We start from the raw sequence: 22,180 nt of genomic DNA on the forward strand, positions 1-22,180 counted from the left end.
AGTCATGAGTTCGAGGCCAGCCCGTGGCGGGGTGAGCACCCGTCAATTAAAAATAAAAAATAGCCCCTGCTCGTTGCTGACCTAGCAACCCGAAAGATAGTTGCATCTATCAAGTAGGAAATAAGGTACCACTTATAAAAGTGGGGAGGCAAGTTTAACTAATTTATGACCTGGAATGAGGAAGTGCCGTCAGAGTGGACGATGAAGCAGCTGCTCCCCCCTGTGGCCAGAATTGAACATCCCCTCAGGAGAAAGTTAAATTGCCTCTGCGTCTGTCTGTCTCGGTCTCTGTTTGATGTGTTTATGGGCATTGAATGTTTGCCCTATGTGTGTATAATGTGATCCGGCCTGAGTCCCCTTCGGGGTGAGAAGGGTGGAATATAAATACTGTAAATAAATAAATTTCTGGGAAGGATGGGAAAGATTGTGTTGTCGAAGGCTTTCATGGCCGGGATCACAGGGTTGTTGTATGTCTTTCGGGCTGTGTGGCCATGTTCCAGAAGCATTCTCTCCTGACGTTTCGCCCACATCTATGGCAGGCATCCTCAGAGGTTGTGAGGTATGGAGAAAACTAAGCAAAGAGGTTAATATATATCTGTGGAAAGTCTAGGGTGAGAGAGGTCAGTGTGAATGTTGTGTAGTTAATCACTTTAATTAGCATTGAAAAGCTTATCTGCTGTCTTCTTCCTGCCTCTGGGGCATCCTTTGTTTAGAGTCGTTAACTGCCCTTGGTTGATTCATGTCTGGAAATCCTCTGTTTTCAGAGTATTGCTTTTTATTTACTGTTCTGATTTTTGAGTTTTTTAATACTGGTAGCCAGATTTTGTTCATTTTCATGGTTTCTTGGTTGGGCACAATCAAAGCCCTGACAGACCGTGCACAAAGAATCTGCGAACCTCACCTCCTCCAAGGTGAACTCAACCACCTAAACTGGGCTCTACAGGCCAATGGATACTCCATCACAGACATCAGAAGAGCTGCAAGGCCAAGAACAAGCCATGAGAGTCAAGACAAAGATCCACCCAGAGGAAAGGTGTTCTTACCATACATCAAGGGAACTACTGACCGCATAGGGAAGCTGATGAAGAAGCACAACCTACAAACTATCTACAGACCCACGAAGAAAATCCAACAAATGCTACGGTCAGCGAAGGACAAGAGGGATCCTCTCTCTTCTGCAGGAGTCTACTGGATACCATGCAGCTGTGGACAAGTCTACATAGGGACCACCAAACGCAGCGCCCAAACAAGAGTCAAAGAACATGAAAGGCACTGCAGACTAATTCAACCAGAGAAATCAGCCATAGCAGAGCATTTGATGAACCAGCCTGGACACAGAATACTATTTGAGAACACAAAAATGCTGGACCATTCTAACTACTATCATGTCAGACTACACAGAGAAGCCATTGAAATCCACAAGCATGTGGACAACTTCAACAGAAAGGAAGAAACCATGAAAATGAACAAAATCTGGCTACCAGTATTAAAAAACTCAAAAATCAGAACAGTAAATAAAAAGCAATACTCTGAAAACAGAGGATTTCCAGACATGAATCAACCAAGGGTAGTTAACGACTCTAAACAAAGGATGCCCCAGAGGCAGGAAGAAGACAGCAGATAAGCTTTTCAATGCTAATTAAAGTGATTAACTACACAACATTCACACTGACCTCTCTCACCCTAGACTTTCCACAGATATATATTAACCTCTTTGCTTAGTTTTCTCCATACCTCACAACCTCTGAGGATGCCTGCCATAGATGTGGGCGAAACGTCAGGAGAGAATGCTTCTGGAACATGGCCACACAGCCCGAAAGACATACAACAACCATGGGAAAGATTTCTAGCTGATGCCTGGGAAGGCCAGCCACCATAAATGATGAGCTAGATGGCTCAGTAATCTAACTCAGAATAACTTAGTTTTACATTCATGTGGATTTTTTAGACAGGAAAATCAGCGTATTGTCAGAAAAGAGAAGCTTATTGCTTGAAAGATTAGAATCAAATATGATGGAGTTGAAAGAAGCGCAAGCTCTTGCAGCTATTGAGCCATCAGAAATGAATGGTAAGTATTATCCGATGTTTGTATTTTAATATTTCACCTATTAATTTGGCACCACCTATTTTTCCATGCCTTAGTCCTATTTTCAACTTGAACTAGGTCTCCAAGATTGTTTATCATCATCGTCATTTTATTTTACCCCACTATTTCTCTCTAAAAAGGGTCTCAAAGTGGCTTACAGTAAAATTAATACAATACAATTTAAAACCTAGAAATATACAAACATTAAATAGGATTAAATATTAATGGTATTAAAAAGAAACAGTTTAAACCAGGCATGGGCAAACTTTAGCCCTCCAGGCGTTTTGGACTTAACCCAGTAGGCTGTTAGGAATTGTGGGAGTTCAAGTCCAAAACACCTTGAGGGCCAAAGTTTGCCCATGCCTAGTTCAAAACCTTGAGACCGATTAAAGACAAATGTAGATGCAGTTTGGAGAAATATGAAATACATTTTGCCATTTTGAAATCTAACAAAACAAGACTTTAGAGAGAAAGTGAAAGAAAAGTATAATGGCAGATTGCTAACTAGTGTAGTAGAAAAAGGAGTAATTTTAGCAAAACAGAGCCAGAATTGGTAGTGGGCTAGTCTTATTATTAAACAGGAATCATTGAATATAAGAGCCCAATTTTTTATTGTGTCAGAAGTGACTTGAGAAGATACTGTAAGTCATTTCAGGTGTGAGAGAATTGGTCGTCTACAGAGATGTTACCCAGGGTATGCCCGAATGTGTTACCATTCTCCTGGGAGGCTTCCCTCATGTCTTTGCAAGCTAGAACTGACAGATGGGAGCTCACCCTTTCTCGCAGATTCAACCAACAACCTTTAGGTCAGCAACCCAATCTTCAGGCCAGCAGTCCAGATGGCACAAAGGATTAACCCATTGCGCCACTGTAGCTCAATGAAGGGAAGGTTAGATCGTGTGTGCATTTGGCCAGATTGTGGGTAAATTGAAAGAGAGGTATATCAGAATTTAGAAAAGGATAAGCAAAACTATGTGAAAAGTGATTGCATATTTCAATCATGAAAAATTAAAATTGCTGAGTATTTCCCTGCACAAAAAGGATTTGCAGTCTTCATTCCAGGAACATCAGTTTCAATTATTTTTGTATAATATGGCAGAACCATTTTACAGTATTACCTGAGCCAGATGTTTCAACTGTGAAAGTAATAAGTTGATGAATTGGATTTATAATGGTTTTCTTTTTGAGGTTGCTTTGTGTTTATTTTGAAGGGTTACACACTCAATAATACAAATAAAATGTTTGCTTTTTGATTGTTTATCTCATATATCTCATTATAAGGTTCTGTCAATAATTTAAAAACTGTTACATGCAAAAAATGTTTTCCTTTCTACAGAGTACAGAGTAAAAGAACTGTTACAGGAAAGGGAACAGCTGGAAGCAAATCTAGAAGAAAATCTAAAGGATCTGCATAAAATAAGGACTCCTAAAGTTAGCTTAACAGAAAATGGCAAGTATGACAGATGTCAAAGATACATGTTAAATTAGGGAGGTTCTTATATGTAAAAATCATATCTGCAGTTCTGCCAGCTTTAGAAAAAGCTATGGGAGATCTAGAAATGGATATATATGCACATCCTGATTTAGTTCTGGTTGTGAACAGGTGAACACAGAGTTTGGAATCACAGTTAAGAACGGGGGTGAGAAAACACGGAGTGAGAGAAATCTATCCTTAGAAAGGGAAATTCTGAAACTCCTGAAAAAGTTATTATCATGGGTAAAAGATGTCTTCACTGAAGCTTTATCATCAATCCTTGTTTCCACAACAAGCTAGATTTTTCAAAATCTAATTCTCACAGGGACAGAAAGTGAGGTGAAATCTTCTGAAGAGAGATACTAACAGCAAAACAAACACCACAGGGGTGTTATCCCCTCTCTATGCAATCCAAAGTTTTATATATATGTGTGTATTTAAGTTGGAACAGGTACATTTTTAGGTGTATATATATATATGGAGGTACACCTAAAAATGTACCTGTTCCAACTTAAATACACATTCAGCTTAAGAATAAACCTACATAACCTATCTTGTTCATAACCTGGGGACTGCCAATCATGATTTCTCACAAAAACCTATTTGGTGAAGATTTTTGTTGTCCTTCTTTAATAAGCAATTATTACTGTTATCGTTCAAGATTTAAAGTTAATATATTCATATGTTTTGCCTCCTAAACCTGTTAAAGTGTTTCTTACCTTGCAGCAATGGAAATGAGTGAGCTCACAAAACAAAGAAGCATCCTGCTTGAAAATTTAAAATCAAATTTGAACGAGTTAGAAGAAGCTGAAGCTCTTGCAGTTACCGAACCGGGCAGTGTGAGTGGTAAGTACAGTATCAGTATAAGATCAGATATAGAAGGCCTTCTTGCTTCCTGCTGTCACATCCCTTGGTAGACTGCTGGCTGCTCCATTTTCTTCTTTCACAGCCACATCCTAGGTACTAGTTAATAAGCCATAGGATGCCCTGTCATCTATACAAGAGGATAAAAGATGGGTGCCTGCTGCAGTGGGCTTACCACTGGCAGGGTTACTGCCAAATCTGGGGGGGAATGACATCAAAGGTGGGTTTCCCCTTTGGTGGAGCTGCTTCAGAATGGAGGAGCAAGGGTTGGACCAGGAGTCAGGCCCTTTGATTGGGAGGGGGAGGATTGCATTGAGGTTTTTGCAACATTTAAATAATCTACCTGCTGGCAGAGGGAATGGGTCACATGGAGAGTGTAGGAGGGGAAGCAGCCCATGGAGCAGCCATTGGGACAACAGTGGCAAAGGAAAATATGGTATGGGGAGACAGTCTTATCACCATGGTAGAGGGGAGAGACATGATGTTTTGTTAAAAACTGGTCCCCACTTCACATAGTCTGAATAGTCTGAGCAACAGGCCTTGGCCTAAAAATGATCAATTCCAGGTCAGTGAATTAAAAACACCTTCAGTCATACACTTACTTTGTTATATGCAATAGAAGTACTATTCAGTTTGAACTTGATTGTTTACATTAAACATACAATGCATTTATGTTTGACAGATGAAAAGATGAACGAGCTACGAGAGCAAAGCAGGCATTTGACTGCACTTCTTGAAACAAATGAACAAGATCTGCAAAGGGCACAGGTTTATGCTCCAGGACTTGCAGAGCAAGGTGTGTGTCCTATGTACTGTTGTCACTAGAACTTCATCATAGAATTCTCATTCCTTGTTGTCAAGAAACCCATTTTCGCAAGGTTATTGAAACAGCACCCTTGCGATAATGAAAGGATAAAATGGAATCTGAAAACTATGATTATCTTTGGGGTGCCTTTGTGGTCCCTGTGAGGGGGGAATACACATTGTGATACCAAGAGGAAGGGGAGGAGGAGCTGGCCTCACACACCACTTTATTTACCCTGTGAGTCCTGACACCTTCTCCACTTCCTACATGCTGCGAGTGTCTGTTTTATCTGGGCAAAGAAAGAGAGAAATGGAGGGGACACATGACAAACAGAAAGATGAGGAACTGTTGCTGTGGGTGCTCATATCATCACTTACTCTATGGATACAGTTCATCCTGTTCTTGTGTGCCACATGTTTCTATCTCCCCTGATCTGTCCCCATCTTGTCCAGGAGGAAAAGAGTAACCGGATCCCCAGGGTCTGTGCCATTGTGGGCACAGGGTTGCTTCCTCACCTTCCTTCATGGTGCAAGTGTCTGTCTTACCTAGGCAAAGGAAAGGAAATGCTAGGAGAAACAGAACCACATGGCATGAATGCCTCTTGAAAAGACTCCTGTTCATCTCTTGAGGACAAGGCTGCCATATGAATGTTTCATGGCAAGCAAGCCCCTTTTCAGGAGTTGGGCATGGCCTGGGCAGTGATTCCTTGCTTCACTCCACTTCCTGAGGATGGGGTTGCTGTACAAGAGCAAGTTCTCACAGCAGCACCAAATTCGGGAAATAGGGACAGTGTTCAATCTCACAAATAATCAAAACAGAGTATTAAGTTCATGAAAGTGGAGGGGGTGACTGCATAAGCAACTGTTTCCTAATAGCACATGCAAGGCACTGACACCCATACCAAGATTTGGAAACATCTAGTTTGAACTATAGTTGTCCCTCTACTTTAGTGGAGGTTATGGATGCAGCTGTCCTGCAATAGTGGAAAAAATGTGAATAACTAAACCGGAGAGTGGGGGGAACGAAGCACCATAATTGGGAGTTTTAGTTTTACAAGGCCTTCTCTGCTAAAGAGTGCTGATGTCTCACCACACTACAAGTCCCACGATTCCATAGTACTGAACCATGGCAGTTAAAGTGGTGTTGAAGTGACCAGAAAAGACATTTTCACCTGCATGATGCCATTTGAGATAGTAGGGGGCGCCATGTCATCAGGGAATGAACAGTATGTTCCCTCTTGATTGCTTAAGCAATTTTAATCAATAGAGAAAAGTTACTGTTTTGTAGGTGTCAGGGGGCGGCAGCAATTTTTGTTGGAGTGATCCACTCAGAGGCCTGACTAGCCAAAATAAAAATGCATTATTCTTTTCCCACTTCAAGTAAGGCTTGTGGTGTATTCTAAGAACCTACCATAACAGTTTCAAAATGCATTAAATCTACAAAGAAGAGGCACCCATAAACAAAGTATGTAGCACATATGCTTACATAAACAAAGTATGTAGCACATTCACCCACATTCACATAATTTTCAAGGGATCCAGCTTATGCCATTTTCAGTTTATGTGTTGCATTAGGAACACATGTTTTACTACTGCTTTCTCCTACCAAAAAAGCATGCATTAAAGAGTAAAATTTGAATTATTATACAATGCCTTTTGATTTTTAATGATAGGAGTTCTCTTTCTGAAGGAATCTGAAAGAAAGCTCAGAAAGGATTATGATAGGTCTCTGAGCATTCCTGTAGGGTTCATTGCTGTTTATCATAGTGAGTCTCTGATATGTTGTTATGGTGAAATTATATGTGATTTCTGTTTGCAGAAAGGGAATTGTATAAAATGCATAAACTATCTGAAAAGAAACAATTGTTGTTAGAAAAGTTGGAGTCCAATCAGAAAGAGCTACAAGAAGCTCAGGAACTTGAGGCTATCCAACCAGGGAGTGTCAGCGGTATGTATGTTATCATCTCTCATGCTGTAATTATAGACTTAAATATAGGTATTTGGAATTGAGGTACTGCTTTACAGATATGTGTTTTTTCCCCATAGAATCTTATTGTTGGAAGGCACCACAAGGACCATCTAGTCCAGCCCCTGCCATGCAGGAATATACAATTACAGTAGAGTCTCACTTATCCAACACTCGCTTATCCAACATTCTGGATTATCCAACGCATTTTTGTAGTCAATGTTTTCAATATATCGTGATATTCTGGTGCTAAATTTGTAAATACAGTAATTACAACATAACATTACTGCGTATTGAACTACTTTTTCTGTCCAATTTGTTGTATAGCATAATGTTTTGGTGCTTAATTTGTAAAATCATAACCTAATTTGATGTTTAATAGGCTTCTCCTTAATCCCTCCTTATTATCCAACATATTCGCTTATCCAACGTTCTGCCGGCCCGTTTACGTTGGATAAGCGAGACTCTACTGTATATTCATTTTTCCTGCTTGGATGGAACTGATCTCCTTTGTTAGTTTGTGCCTAGCTCACCAATCTGTAAATATCATTTTGAATTCTAATCCTGTTCATTGGAGCATTCACTAGTTATTTTTGTGTAGGTTTACATTTTGTTATTAATTTTTTGTAGCACATAAGCTGGAGGAGTTGTCTGAGCAAAGGAAGCATTTGACTGCAGAACTAGAAGCAACAGTGGATGACATGCAAAATGTGATTCGTTATGCATCTGAAAAAGCTATATATATACCACCTATTGGTAAGTACAAGATAAAATAATTTAATCAATGGCACTCTGAATGTGGGTTAATTGCAATTTCCATCATCCTCTGTCATTGCCCCCAAAACCATCAAGTATTTAAAGTTGGACATGTGTGCCAAGTTTGGTCCAGATACATCTGTTGGTTATGTTGGGTATGTGTGAAATTATATGTGATTTTATAAGTGAATTTTTTATTAGATGGCTTTTAAAAATTCTGCTTGCAGAAAAGGAATTGTCTAAAATGCATAAACTATCTGAAAAGAAGCAACAATTGTTAGAAAAGTTGGAGTCCAATCAGAAAGAACTACAAGAAGCTCAGCAACTTGAAGCTACCCAGCCAGGCAGTGTCAGTGGTATGTATGTTATCATCTTTCATGCTGTAATTATACTAAATTATAAGTATTTGGAATTGGGTACTATTTCACAAGTATGTGTTATTTTCATAAAATCTCAGAGTTGGAAGGCACTACAAGGACCATCTAGTCCAGCCCCTGCCATGCAGGAATATACAATTACATTCATTTTTCCTTCCTAGTTGGAACACCTTACACATATCTCCTTTGTTAGTTTGGACCCAGCTCACTAATCTGTAGAGGTCATTTTGAATTCTGATCTTGTTCATTGGAGCATTTGCTAGTTCTTTTTGTATAGGTTTACATTTTGTTATTATTTTTTGTAGCACACAGACTGGAGGAGTTGTCAGAGCAAAGGAAACATTTGACTGCAGAACTAGAGGCAACAATGGATGACATACAAAAAATACCTCGCTATGCATCAGAAAAAGCTATATTTATATCACCTGTTGGTAAGAGCAAGATAAAGTAATTTGCATTTTAATCAATGGCACTCTGGGTGTGGGTGGATTGCAATTCCCATCATCCTCTGTCATAGCCCCCTCCCCAATTCCCTCCAGTTTTTTCTGTTGGTCAAAGAAGGGGGGTCTGTGTGCCATGTTTGGTTCGGATTCATCATCAGTGGGGTTCACAGTGCTGCCTGGATGCAGGTTGGATTACAGCTCTCATCATTCTGGGTCAGGCTCACTAAACCTCGCCAGTATTTTCTGTTGATCATTTTGGTCATTTGTGCCATGTTTGGTCTAGATCGGTCTTCGGTGATTTTCACAGTGCTCTCTGGGTGCAGGTTGACTCATGCTGAGTCAGTCCCAAAAAACCCTCCAGTAATTTCTGTTGGTCTTGGGTGGGTTGTGTGCCAGGTTTGTTCCAGATCTGTCATTGGTGGTGTTCATAGTGCTCTCAGGATGTAGGGTGGACTACAACTACCAACATGGTGGGCCAGTCCCCCCAAACACCTCCATTGTTTTCTGGTGGTCATGTTGGACATGTAGCAAATTTGGTCCAGATCCATTATCAATGGGGCTCACAGTGCTCTCTGGAATTTTTCCCTGGATGTGACGTGAACTGCAAATTCCCTCATCCAGGGCCAAAACCCCTGCTCAAATCCCTCCCGTATTTTCTGTTGGTCATGGAGGGTAAGTGTGAAATTATATGTGATTTTACAAGTGAAATTCTTTTATTTGACGTTTTAAAATTTCTGCTTTCAGAAAGGGAATTGTCTAAAATGCATAAACTATCTGAAAAGAAGCAACAATTGTTAGAAAAGCTGGAGTCCAATCAGAAAGAGCTACAAGAAGCTCAGCAACTTGAAGCTACCCAGCCAGGCAGTGTCAGTGGTATGTATGTTATCATCTCTCATGCTGTAATTATACTTAAATATAAGTATTTGGAATTGGGTACTATTTCACAATTATATGTTATTTTCATAAAATCTCGGAGTTGGAAGGCACCACAAAGACCATCTAGTCCAGCCCCTACCATGCAGGAATATACAATTACATTCATTTTTCCTTCCTAGTTGGAACACCGTACACTGATCTCCTTTGTTAGTTTGGACCCAGCTCACTAATCTGTAGAGGTCATTTTGAATTCTGATCTTGTTCATTGGTGCATTTGCTAGTTATTTTGTATAGGTTTACATTTTGTTATTAATTTTTTGTAGCACACAGACTGGAGGAGTTGTCAGAGCAAAGGAAACATTTGACTGCAGAACTGGAGGCAACAATGGATGACATACAAAAAATACCTCGCTATGCATCAGAAAAAGCTATATTTATATCACCTGTTGGTAAGAGCAAGATAAAGTAATTTGCATTTTAATCAATGGCACTCTGGGTGTGGGTGGATTGCAATTCCCATCATCCTCTGTCATAGCCCCCTCCCCAATTCCCTCCAGTTTTTTCTGTTGGTCAAAGAAGGGGGGTCTGTGTGCCATGTTTGGTTCGGATTCATCATCAGTGGGGTTCACAGTGCTGCCTGGATGCAGGTTGGATTACAGCTCTCATCATTCTGGGTCAGGCTCACCAAACGTCTCCAGTATTTTCTGTTGATCATTTTGGTCATTTGTGCCATGTTTGGTCTAGATCGGTCTTCGGTGATTTTCACAGTGCTCTCTGGGTGCAGGTTGATTCATGCTGAGTCAGTCCCAAAAAACCCTCCAGTAATTTCTGTTGGTCTTGGGTGGGTTGTGTGCCAGGTTTGTTCCAGATCTGTCATTGGTGGTGTTCATATTGCTCTCAGGATGTAGGGTGGACTACAACTACCAACATGGTGGGCCAGTCCCCCCAAACACCTCCATTGTTTTCTGGTGGTCATGTTGGACATGTAGCAAATTTGGTCCAGATCCATTATCAATGGGGCTCACAGTGCTCTCTGGAATTTTTCCCTGGATGTGACGTGAACTGCAAATTCCCTCATCCAGGGCCAAAACCCCTGCTCAAATCCCTCCCGTATTTTCTGTTGGTCATGGAGGGTAAGTGTGAAATTATATGTGATTTTACAAGTGAAATTCTTTTATTTGATGTTTTAAAATTTCTGCTTTCAGAAAGGGAATTGTCTAAAATGCATAAACTATCTGAAAAGAAGCAACAATTGTTAGAAAAGCTGGAGTCCAATCAGAAAGAGCTACAAGAAGCTCAGCAACTTGAAGCTACCCAGCCAGGCAGTGTCAGTGGTATGTATGTTATCATCTCTCATGCTGCAATTATACTTAAATATAAGTATTTGGAATTGGGTACTATTTCACAATTATATGTTATTTTCATAAAATCTCGGAGTTGGAAGGCACCACAAAGACCATCTAGTCCAGCCCCTGCCATGCAGGAATATACAATTACATTCATTTTTCCTTCCTAGTTGGAACACCGTACACTGATCTCCTTTGTTAGTTTGGACCCAGCTCACTAATCTGTAGAGGTCATTTTGAATTCTGATCTTGTTCATTGGTGCATTTGCTAGTTATTTTGTATAGGTTTACATTTTGTTATTAATTTTTTGTAGCACACAGACTGGAGGAGTTGTCAGAGCAAAGGAAACATTTGACTGCAGAACTGGAGGCAACAATGGATGACATACAAAAAATACCTCGCTATGCATCAGAAAAAGCTATATTTATATCACCTGTTGGTAAGTACAAGATAAAGTAATTTGCATTATAATTAATGGCACTCTGGATGTGGGCGGATTGCAATTCCATCATCCTCTGTCATAGTCCTCTCCCCCAATTCCCTCCAGTATTTTCTGTTGGTCAAAGAAGGGGGATCTGTGTGCCATGTTTGGTTCAGATTCATCATCAGTGGGGTTCACAGTGCTCTCTGGATGCAGGTTGGATTACAGCTCTCATCATTCTGGGTCAGGCTCATCAAACTCCTCCAGTATTTTCTGTTGATCATTTTGGTAATGTGTGTCCAGATCAATCTTCGGCGATTTTCACAGTTCTCTCTGGGTGCAGGTTGACTCATGCTGAGTCAGTCCTGAAAAACCCTCCAGTAATTTCTGTTGGTCTTGGATGGGCTGTGTGCCAGGTTTGGTCCAGATCTGTCATTGGTGGTGTTCATAGTGCTCTCAGGATGTAGGGTGGACTACAACTGTCATCATGCTGGGCCAGTCCCCCCAAACACCTCCATTATTTTCTGATGGTCATGTTGGACATGTAGCAGATTTGGTCCAGATCGATTATCAATGGGGCTCAAAGTGCTCTCTGGAATTTTTCCCTGGATGTGATGTGAACTGCAAATCCCCTCATCCAGGGCCAAAACCCCTGCCCAAATCCCTCCCGTATTTTCTGTTGGTCATGGAGGGTAAGTGTGAATTTATATGTGATTTTACAAGTGAAATTCTTTTATTTGACGTTTTAAAATTTCTGCTTTCAGAAAAGGAATTGTCTAAAATGCATAAACTATCTGAAAAGAAGCAACAATTGTTAGAAAAGCTGAAATCTAATCAGAAAGAGCTACAAGAAGCTCAGCAACTTGAAGCTACCCAGCCAGGCAGTGTCAGTGGTATGTATGTTATCATCTCTCATGCTGTAATTATACTTAAATATAAGTATTTGGAATTGGGTACTATTTCACAAGTATGTGTTATTTTCATAGAAACTTAGGGCTGGAAGGCACCACAAAGACCATCTAGTCCAGCCCCTGCCATGCAGAAATATAAATGTTTTTAAATGTTTAATGTATAATATAAGTTTAATTTTTTTGGAATTGTATATATTTTAAGGCATTGAATAATTTCCTCTGTGTAAGCCGCCTTGAGTCCCCTTTGGGTTAGAGAAAGGTGGGATATAAACAGAGTACATAAATTAATTAATATATGTACAATTTACCTTCATTTTTCCTGCCTAGATGGAATACCTTACACTGATATCCTTTGTTAATTTGGACCCAGCTCACTAATCTGTAAAGGTCATTTTGAATTCTGATCTTGTTCATTGGAGCATTTGCTAGTTCTTTTTGTATAGGTTTACATTTTGTTATTAATTTTTTGTAGCACACAGACTGGAGGAGTTGTCAGAGCAAAGGAAACATTTGACTGCAGAACTAGAGGCAACAGTGGATGACATACAAAAAATACCTCGCTATGTATCAGAAAAAGCTATATTTATACCACCTGTTGGTAAGTATAAGATAAAGTAATTTGCATTTTAATCAATGGCACTCTGGATGTGGGTGGATTGCATTTCCCATCATCCTCTGTCATAGCCCCCTCCCCAATTCCCTCCAGTATATTCTGTTGGTCAATGTAGGGGGTTCTGTGTGCATGTTTGGTTGATATTCATAATCAATGGGGTTCACAGTGCTCCCTGGATGCAGGTTGGATCACAGCTCTCATCATGCTGGGTCAGGCTCACCAAACCTCTCCAGTATTTTCTGTTGATCATTTTGGTCATTTGTGCCATGTTTGGTCTAGATCGGTCTTCGGTGATTTTCACAGTGCTCTCTGGGTGCAGGTTGACTCATGCTGAGTCAGTCCCGAAAAACCCTCCAGGAATTTCTGTTGGTCTTGGGTGGGTTGTGTGCCAGGTTTGTTCCAGATCTGTCATTGGTGGTGTTCATAGTGCTCTCAGGATGTAGGGTGGACTACAACTACCAACATGGTGGGCCAGTCCCCCCAAACACCTCCATTATTTTCTGGTGGTCATGTTGGACATGTAGCAAATTTGGTCCAGATCCATTATCAATGGGGCTCACAGTGCTCTCTGGAATTTTTCCCTGGATGTGACGTGAACTGCAAATCCCCTCATCCAGGGCCAAAACCCCTGCCCAAATCCCTCCCGTATTTTCTGTTGGTCATGGAGGGTAAGTGTGAAATTATATGTGATTTTACAAGTGAAATTCTTTTATTTGACGTTTTAAATTTTCTTCTTTCAGAAAGGGAATTGTCTAAAATGCATAAACTATCTGAAAAGAAGCAACAGTTGTTAGAAAAGTTGGAATCTAATCAGAAAGAGCTACAAGAGGCTCAACATCTTGCAGCTACCCAGCCAGGCAGTGTCAGTGGTATGTATGTTATCATTTCTCATGCTGTGATTACAGATTGAAATATAAGAATTTGAAACTGGGGTACTACTTTACAAGTATGTGTTATTTTCATAGAAACTTAGGGCTGGAAGGCACCACAAAGACCATCTACTCCAGCCCCTGCCAATGCAGGAATATAAATGTTTTAAAATGTTTAATGTCTAATATAATTTTAGTTTTTTGGAATTGTATGTGTTTTAAGGCATTGAATAATTGTCTCTGTGTAAGCTGCCTTGAGTCCCCTTTGGGTTAGAGAAAGGTGGGATATAAATAGATTAAATAAATAAATAAATAAATAAATACACTATTTACATTCATTTTTCCTGCCTAGATGGAGTACCTTACACTGATCTTCTTTGTTATTTTGGCCCCAGCTCTCCAATCTGTAAAGGTCATTTTGAATTTTGTTCCTATTCATTGGAGCATTCACTAGGTATTTTTGTGTCGGTTTATATTTTGTTATTATTATTTTTTTTGTAGCACACAGGCTGGAGGAGTTGTCCGAACAAAGGAAACATTTGACTGAAGAACTAGAGGCAACAGTAGATGACATGCAAAAAATGCCTCGTTATGCATCAGAAAAAGCTATATTTATACCACCTGTTGGTAAGTGCAACATAAAATAATTGGCATTTTAATCAATGGCACTCTGGATGTTGGTGAATTGCAATTCCCATCATTCTCTGTTATTGCCCCCCTTCCCCAAACCCCTCTAGTATTTAAGGTTGGCCTTGATAGGTATTTGTGCCACATTTGGTTCAGATCCATCGTTGGTGGGGGTCAAATGGCTTTCTGGATGTGGAGAGACTGCAACTCCCATCATGCTGGGTCAATCATCCCCAAAACCATCCAGTATATTCTATTTGCTATGAGGGTTGTCTTTGTGCCAAGTTTGGTCCAAATCTGTTATTGGTGAGATTCACAGTGCTCTCTGGATGCGGGGTCAACTACAACTCCCATGATGCTTGATCAGTCTGCCCAACTCCCCCAGTTTTTTCTGTTGGTCATGATGGTGGGAGTTTGTGTACCACGTTTGCTTCAGATTCATTATCAGTGGAGTTCACAGTGCTCTCTAGATGCAGGTTGAATTACAGCTCTCATCATGCTGGGTCAGGTTCATCAAACCCCTTCTGTATTTTCTGTTGGTCATGATGGTGGGAGTTTGTGTACCACGTTTGCTTCAGATTCATTATCAGTGGAGTTCACAGTGCTCTCTAGTTGCAGGTTGAATTACAGCTCTCATCATGCTGGGTCAGGTTCATCAAACCCCTTCTGTATTTTCTGTTGGTCATGTTGGGTATGTGTGAAATTATATGTGATTTTACAAGTGAAATTCTTTTATTAGACTGTTTTTAAAAATTCTTCTTGCAGAAAGGGAATTGTCTAAAATGCATAAACTATCTGAAAAGAAGCAACTATTGTCAGAAAAGCTGGAATCTAATCAGAAAGAGTTACAAGAAGCTCAGCAACTTGCAGCTACCCAGCCAGGCAGTGTCAGTGGTACGTATGTTAAGTCCAATTGTAGACTTAAACATAAGTATTTCGCATTAATATATTTTACTGCCAAGCAGTCCACTGTATAAGTGTGCTTTCTTTTCAAAGAAAAGCTATCTAGTCCAGCCCTTGCCATGCAGGAATATATAATTACATCCCTCTTAATAAATGGCCATCTGTTAAGAGAGACCCATAAAGATGAAAAGTCCACCACTCCCCAAAGAATTCTGTTCCACTGTTGAATAGCTCTTACATTAAAAAAATTCTTCCTAATGTTTAGATTAAATCTTTAGATGAAATCTTTTCTTGTAATTGAAGCTATTGATTTTAGTCCCTGCACAGCAGAGCACAAGCTGGCTCCATCTTCTACAATACTTCATGTATTTAAAGACAGCTATATAATGCTATCTCTTGTCCAAGTAAAACATGCCCAGTTCTCTAAGTTGTTTTTCATGAGGCTTGCTTCCAGACCTTTGGTCATCTTGGTCCTTCTGCTTTACATACAGTTTGTTAATATCCTTTTTGAACTGTGATGCCCAGAACTGGACACAATATTCCAGATAAGGTCTAACCAAAGCAGAGTACAACTACTATTTCCCCCTTTCTGGACACTATACTCCTGTATTTTCAACTCAGAGTTGCATTGAATGTTTTGGCTGCCATATCACATTGTTGACTCATGTTTAGCTTGTCGTCTACTAAAACTCTTAGATCTTGCTCACAGGTAATGCTTTCAAACCATGTGTTTTGGGGCTCCACAAGAAACTTTGGTTTCAAAAAGGGCTCCATGTCTGAAATTTATTTTAGAACTCCTGAGCTAGAAGGATGCTGTGAGTAGCAAAGGATTTAGTGCCATGTATCAATAGTGTTTGCATTATTATCTAACACACCTGGTTGGACTTTCAAAAGGCATGCTGTATGGATACCTGCCATTGGGTTATCAGCCAGTTCTTCTAATAATAATAGTAACAGTAATAATAATAATAATAATAATAATAATAATAATCTGCGCACACCATCCGAAAATACACCACACAGGCCTAGACACTTGGGAAGTGTTTGACTTGTGATTTTGTGATACAAAATCCAGCATATCTATTTTGTTTGCTGTGTCATACAATAATAATAATAATAATAATAATAATAATAATAATAATAATAAAAAATAGCTATCCCCACTGCTTTTCATTATTGCCATGATGCCTCTGTAAACAATCTTACAAAAAACAAACCTCAACTATCAAACCTCCAAGAAATCTCACAAAATTTCACATCTGATGTACATGGATGACCTGAAGCTGTATGGGAAAACTGAAACTGAAATTGAGTCTCTGACTGTCCGAATCTTTAGCGCTGATATCAACATGGAGTTTGGTCTAGAAAAATGTTCAACAGTGGCATTGAAGAAGGGAAAAATCATTGAAAGTGAAGGCATAAATATGCCTAATGGCCAAATGATAAAGTGTCACCAGCCAGAGGCCTATAAATATCTGGGCATACTACAGCTGGACAACATCAAACATGAACATGTAAAAACAAAGAATGGTCAGCAAAGAATACACTCAAAGGGTCAGATAAATTCTCAAAAGCAAGCTCATTGGAGGCAACATCATCAAGGCCATAAACACCTGGGCCTTACCTGTCATAAGATATACTGCTGGCATCATAAATTTGGACGCAGGTGGAACTGGACAATTTGGACAGAAAAACAAGAAATCTCATGACCATTCATCATTCACTTCATCCTCACAGTGATGTTGACTGGCTATATTTGCCTAGAAGATCTGGTGGCAGAGGACTTTTACAAGTAAAACAAGCAATCAAAGAAGAAGAACATGCTCTGGCAGAATATGTAAAGGAAAGTGAAGAACCTGCTTTGATTGAAGTCAAAAATCAGAAACTCCTCAAAGCACAGCAGACAAAAAATCAGTACAAGAAGACTGCACTACAGACTAGAGCTGACAGTTGGCACAACAAAGCATTGCATGGGCAGTTCCTTTACAAAATTGAAGGAAAAGCTGATAAGGAGAAGACCTGGCTATGGCTCACCAAGGGGACACTGAAGGAGGAGACAGAAGGCCCGATTCTTGCAGCCCAGGAGCAAGCAATCAGAACAAATGCAATTAAGGCCAAGATAAAAAAAAATCAGCTAATGAGCCAAAATGCAGACTGCAAGGAAGCTGACGAAACTATTGATCATATCCTCAGCTGCTGTAAGAAAATCGCACAGACAGACTACAAACAAAGGCACAACTATGTGGCCCAAATGATTCATTGGAATCTATGTCACAAGTACCACCTGCCAGCAGTAAAGAACTGGTGGGATCACAAACCTACAAAGGTTGTGGAAAATGAGCATGCAAAAATACTGTAGGACTTTCGAATCCAGACTGACAAAGTTTTGGAACACAACACGCCAGACGTCATGGTTGTGGAAAATAAAGTTTAAATTATTGATGTCGCCATACCAGGTGACAGTTGGATTGACTAAAAACAACAGGAAAAAACTCAGCCGTTATCAGGACCTCAAGATCGAACTGCAAAGGCTCTGGCATAAACCAGTGCAGGTGGTCCCTGTAGTGATCGGCACACTGGGTGCCGTGCCAAACGATCTCAGCTGGCATTTGGAAACAATAAACATTGACAAAATTACGATCTGTCAACTGCAAAAGGCCACTGTACTGGGATCTGCACGCATCATCCGAAAATACGTCACACAGTTCTAAACACTTGGGAGGTCTTCGACTTGTGATTTTGTGATACGAAATCCAGCATATAGATCTCGTCTGCTGTTTCATACTATGTTTTTGTGTTACTAATAATAATTTTATTTCTTACCCGCCTCTTCTTGTGGCGGGTTACAGAATAATTAAAACACAATTTTTGTAAAAATACCACAAATACACATATTTAAATGTATTACTATAAAAGATACACATTAAAATGTATTTCTATAAAATACGGATTAAAATATACAATCATATAGCTGAAATGTCGCATCATGTCAAAACAATTTAACACATCCCTTTCTAGATTAGCTACATGTAAACTGGGCGGTAGCCAGAGAGACAGTTATTCAGCATGACTTAGTGATCCAAGAAGTATAAACGTTAGGGAGTAATATTTGTCATAGCTCAGAAAATTTTCCAATATTTATCCCCTTATTTAAAGAATATAGTTATTTTTGTTTAAATTTTGTTGTGAAAATTGTGTAGCACACAGACTGGAGGAGTTGTCCGAGCAAAGGAAACGCTTGACTGCAGATCTAGAGGCAACAGTGGATGACATGCAAAATATGTATCATCATGTTTCAGAAAGGGCTATATTTGTACCACCTATTAGTAAGTACAAGATATATAAATTTGCATTTTAATCATGGCATATTCCTTAGGTGTTATTTTAATTATCATGGCAATGAGTGAGAAGCATAATCAGTCTGTTTTCCAATCATCTCTGACTCCAGGCATTCTCAGAACTTGATAATTTAGCATGACTCTACCTCAATTCTTTTTCTTGGGATGGCACGAGGAGCAACCCACAACTGCTGGGATTCCTCCCATGTGCCATCTGACTAGGTGGCCCAAACCATAGCTATGGGGGAACACCTCCAATTCATTTTAAAAATATGTATGTATTTTGTATTTTATTTGTATCAGTAAAGTATGTTTGAAAGTGCCTTGCTCCTAAGCACAGTGTTGGGATGGGTGGAGAGCTGTGTTATCTTGTAGAAACCAATCTTCTAGAAATTGTGGTCTAACATTTAGTGTAGCTCCCTATTTTATTAATATATAATATCTAATTATTATTCCTTTTTCATTGATACATTCTTGCAATTGCACTCATTTTTTATACATTAAATTTCATAATTAGCAAAAACATTTAACAAAGGTTCCTTTGTGGAATTGTGTATGTAATATTTAATATTTAAGCTTATAGATTATACCAGATGCAGTTAATTTGAGAATAAACAGAGCCCGAAAAATTGTAAGTGGTTGGTTGTTTAATGGAATTCAATAACTTAAAAACATTGCTCCAAATGTTCAGCTAATCATTTGATGACTATGCAGCAAAGTTTAAACAGTTAACAAGTTACTAGTGACTTTATTCGTGGGGAGTGTGGTACCCAATGAGTGACACCTTCAGAGAGAGATGACACCTGGCTGCATGGTGGCTCACCTTCCATATCAAGATCCCTGGTTGTTCTCTTCTTCCAGCTGGCTACTGAAATGACTGTTAGGGGGTTGGGTCCTACTGTCACCTAACGGTCCATTCCAAGTCTGGCAGGGTTTCTGGTTGGGCCAGAAAAGTGAGACAGTGGCAGTGGCAGTGGCAGCAGCAGTGGTGGCTATGGAACCCTCCCCTTGTCCAAAATGAAGTGCAGGGCATGGTAGCAGGGAAAAAGGCAGACAGTATAAGGCAGGCAGCGGTGTGTCAGGCCAGCTCTCCTTCCCACTTGCTGTTGCTTCTCTTTCCACCACTTTCTTCACTGTGCCCTTTCCCCAGGGTTGCTCATTCTGATTGTGGGCGGTTGGAAGAACTCCTTACTGGGGGGAGAGTTCAGGCAGGGTAAAGCAGCTACAAGGACAGCAGTGGCACCTACTCTTCTTTTCCCCTCCTTCTCAGCTTCTAAAGGGCCTGGGGTTCCCCAGGCCACCCCTTCTGTCTAATTTTTGCTCCAAGATGGGGAGAGAGAGCAACCAAATTCATATTCCCCCTTCTACTAGCTTCTCCCAGTTACTGAAACTGTGAGGTGCCTAGAGGTGACACCCTAGTGATGGCATGACAGATCACTCAACTTTTCTTAGTGGCATGGCTAGCTCTGGGTAAGGTTTAAATGCAATTTCTGGTAGGTCTTTGAGCATTTCTGTGGGGTTCATCATAGTGGATCTCCGAAATGTCATGATGAAATTATATGTGAGTTTACAAGTGAGATTTTTTAAGACGATTCTTAAAAATTCTGCTTGCAGAAAGGGATTTGTCTAAAATACATAAATTAGCTGAAAAGAAGCAAATGTTGTTAGAAAAGTTGGAATCTAATCAGAAAGAGCTACAAGAAGCCCAGCAACTTGAAGCTGCCCAGCCAGGCAGTGTCAGTGGTATGTATGTTATTGTTTCTTATACTACTATTATAGACCTAAACATAAGTATTTAGAATTAAGATGCTTACTGCAGCCTGCTTTATAAGTGTGCTTTCTTCTCTAAGAGTCATAGAAAGGACATCTAGTCCAGCCCCTGCCATGCAGGAATATACAATAGTATCACTCTTAACAAGTGGTCATCCAAGTGGTGCTTAAAGAACTCCAAAGATGAAAAGTCCACAATTGTAAATAATTCCGTTCTAGCATTGAACAGCTCTTACAGTAACTTACTCCCTAATATTTAGGTGGAATCCCTTTAGTAATTTGAAGCCATTGATTCTTGTCACCAGTGCAGCAGAAACCAGGCTGGCTCTTACACTCAAGCATTTAGACAGCTATAATGTCTTCTCTCAGTCTTCTCAGCTTCAAACAAAATCTGACCAATTCTTTAAATTGTTCCTCATAAATTTCTTTAACTGTGATGCCCAGAACTGGACACAGTATTCCAGTATTCCTAAGCAGAAAGGAGTGACTGTTATTTCCCTTGTTACATTATACTCCTGTAAATGTAACTGAGAATTGCATTGGGTATTTTCGCTGTCATATCACATTATTGACTCATGTTTAGCTTGTGTTCTACTAAGACTCCTAAATATTTTTGCAGGTACTGCTTTCACACATATGTCACTAATCTTATATTTGTGTATTTCACTTTTCTTGCTTAGTTGTACTATCTTAACATTGATCTGTGTTGAAATAGATTTAATTAGTTTAGGGCCCAGGTCTCCAAAGTCAATTTGAATTCTGGTCCTGTCCTCTGAGGTATTCGTTGAAATAATGTTGTGGGTGGCAAAGGAATTGGTGCCTTGAATCAGTTTCGTTTGCATTATGGTCACACACACCTAGTTGGACTTTCAAAATACATGTTGTATGGGCACATGCTATTGAATTATCAGCCAGTTTTAGAAATATTTAGCAGAAATAACCCAACAATTTAACATATCCTTTTCTAGATTAGCCACACACAAACTGGGTGGTAGATAGAGAGGTGGTCATTCAACATTACATAGTGACAAATTATAGGCGTTAAGATTCATAATACTTAAGAAAATTTTGAATATTCATCCCCTTATTTTAAGAATGTAGTTATTTTTGTGTAGATTTATACTTTGTTATAAATTTATGTAGCACACAGGCTGGAGGAGTTGTCTGAGCAAAGGAAACAGTTGACTGCAAATCTAGAGACAACACTGGGTGACATACAAAATATATATCGCACTGCTTCAGAAAAAGCTATATATATACCACCTATTGGTAAGTACAAGATAAGTAAATTTGCATGTTAAGAAATGGTATTTGTGATACATATCGCTTTAGAGTTATCTTAATTATTATGATGAGAAGCATAATCTGTTGTATGCCCATGCATGTTCCAGCAGCACAATACACAGAAGTATAATCAGTTTACTATTTGATCATGCCTGAATTCAGACATTCTCAGAACTTGATAGTCTAGCGTAGTGGTTCTCAACCTGGTGTCCCCAGATGTTTTTTGCCTTCATCTCCCAGAAATCCTAACAGCTGATAAACTGGCTTGGATTTCTGGGAGTTGTAGGCCAAAAACATCTGGGGACACCAGGTTGAGAACCACTGGTCTAGCATAAGTCTACCACAAAATGTATTCTAGGGAGAGCACGAGGAGCAATCTACAACTGCTGGGATTCCTCTCATGTGCCATCTGATTAGGTGGTCCAAACCATAGCTATGAGGGTATGTCTCA

At 39.7% G+C, this 22,180-nt stretch overlaps 1 protein-coding gene across 13 annotated transcripts in view; it reads left to right on the forward strand.

Moving 5' to 3' along the window:
* ccdc7 (coiled-coil domain containing 7) overlaps window positions 1-22,180 on the forward strand; it is a 141,671-nt gene that overhangs the window by 53,611 nt on the left and 65,880 nt on the right. For 11 of the 13 annotated variants that reach the window (XR_010007239.1, XM_062984369.1, XM_062984378.1 and 8 more), the window contains 20 exons: window positions 1,949-2,068; window positions 3,423-3,536; window positions 4,287-4,406; window positions 5,107-5,220; window positions 7,048-7,176; window positions 7,825-7,950; window positions 8,178-8,306; window positions 8,633-8,758; window positions 9,515-9,643; window positions 9,970-10,095; window positions 10,852-10,980; window positions 11,307-11,432; window positions 12,179-12,307; window positions 12,798-12,923; window positions 13,679-13,807; window positions 14,309-14,434; window positions 15,200-15,328; window positions 18,538-18,663; window positions 20,290-20,418; window positions 21,589-21,714. Coding sequence is in view for 12 of the 13 variants with exons in the window: in XM_062984369.1 (XP_062840439.1) it covers window positions 1,949-2,068; window positions 3,423-3,536; window positions 4,287-4,406; window positions 5,107-5,220; window positions 7,048-7,176; window positions 7,825-7,950; window positions 8,178-8,306; window positions 8,633-8,758; window positions 9,515-9,643; window positions 9,970-10,095; window positions 10,852-10,980; window positions 11,307-11,432; window positions 12,179-12,307; window positions 12,798-12,923; window positions 13,679-13,807; window positions 14,309-14,434; window positions 15,200-15,328; window positions 18,538-18,663; window positions 20,290-20,418; window positions 21,589-21,714 (2,508 nt within the window). In the remaining variant the exon portion in view is untranslated. The remainder of the gene's footprint in view (window positions 1-1,948; window positions 2,069-3,422; window positions 3,537-4,286; window positions 4,407-5,106; window positions 5,221-7,047; window positions 7,177-7,824; window positions 7,951-8,177; window positions 8,307-8,632; window positions 8,759-9,514; window positions 9,644-9,969; window positions 10,096-10,851; window positions 10,981-11,306; window positions 11,433-12,178; window positions 12,308-12,797; window positions 12,924-13,678; window positions 13,808-14,308; window positions 14,435-15,199; window positions 15,329-18,537; window positions 18,664-20,289; window positions 20,419-21,588; window positions 21,715-22,180) is intronic. The other 2 variants (XM_062984373.1, XM_062984375.1) reach the window with 2 other exon arrangements.

Source organism: Anolis carolinensis, chromosome 6 (genome assembly GCF_035594765.1).
Source record: "Anolis carolinensis isolate JA03-04 chromosome 6, rAnoCar3.1.pri, whole genome shotgun sequence".
In the NCBI taxonomy this organism is placed as follows: Eukaryota; Metazoa; Chordata; class Lepidosauria; order Squamata; family Dactyloidae; genus Anolis; species Anolis carolinensis.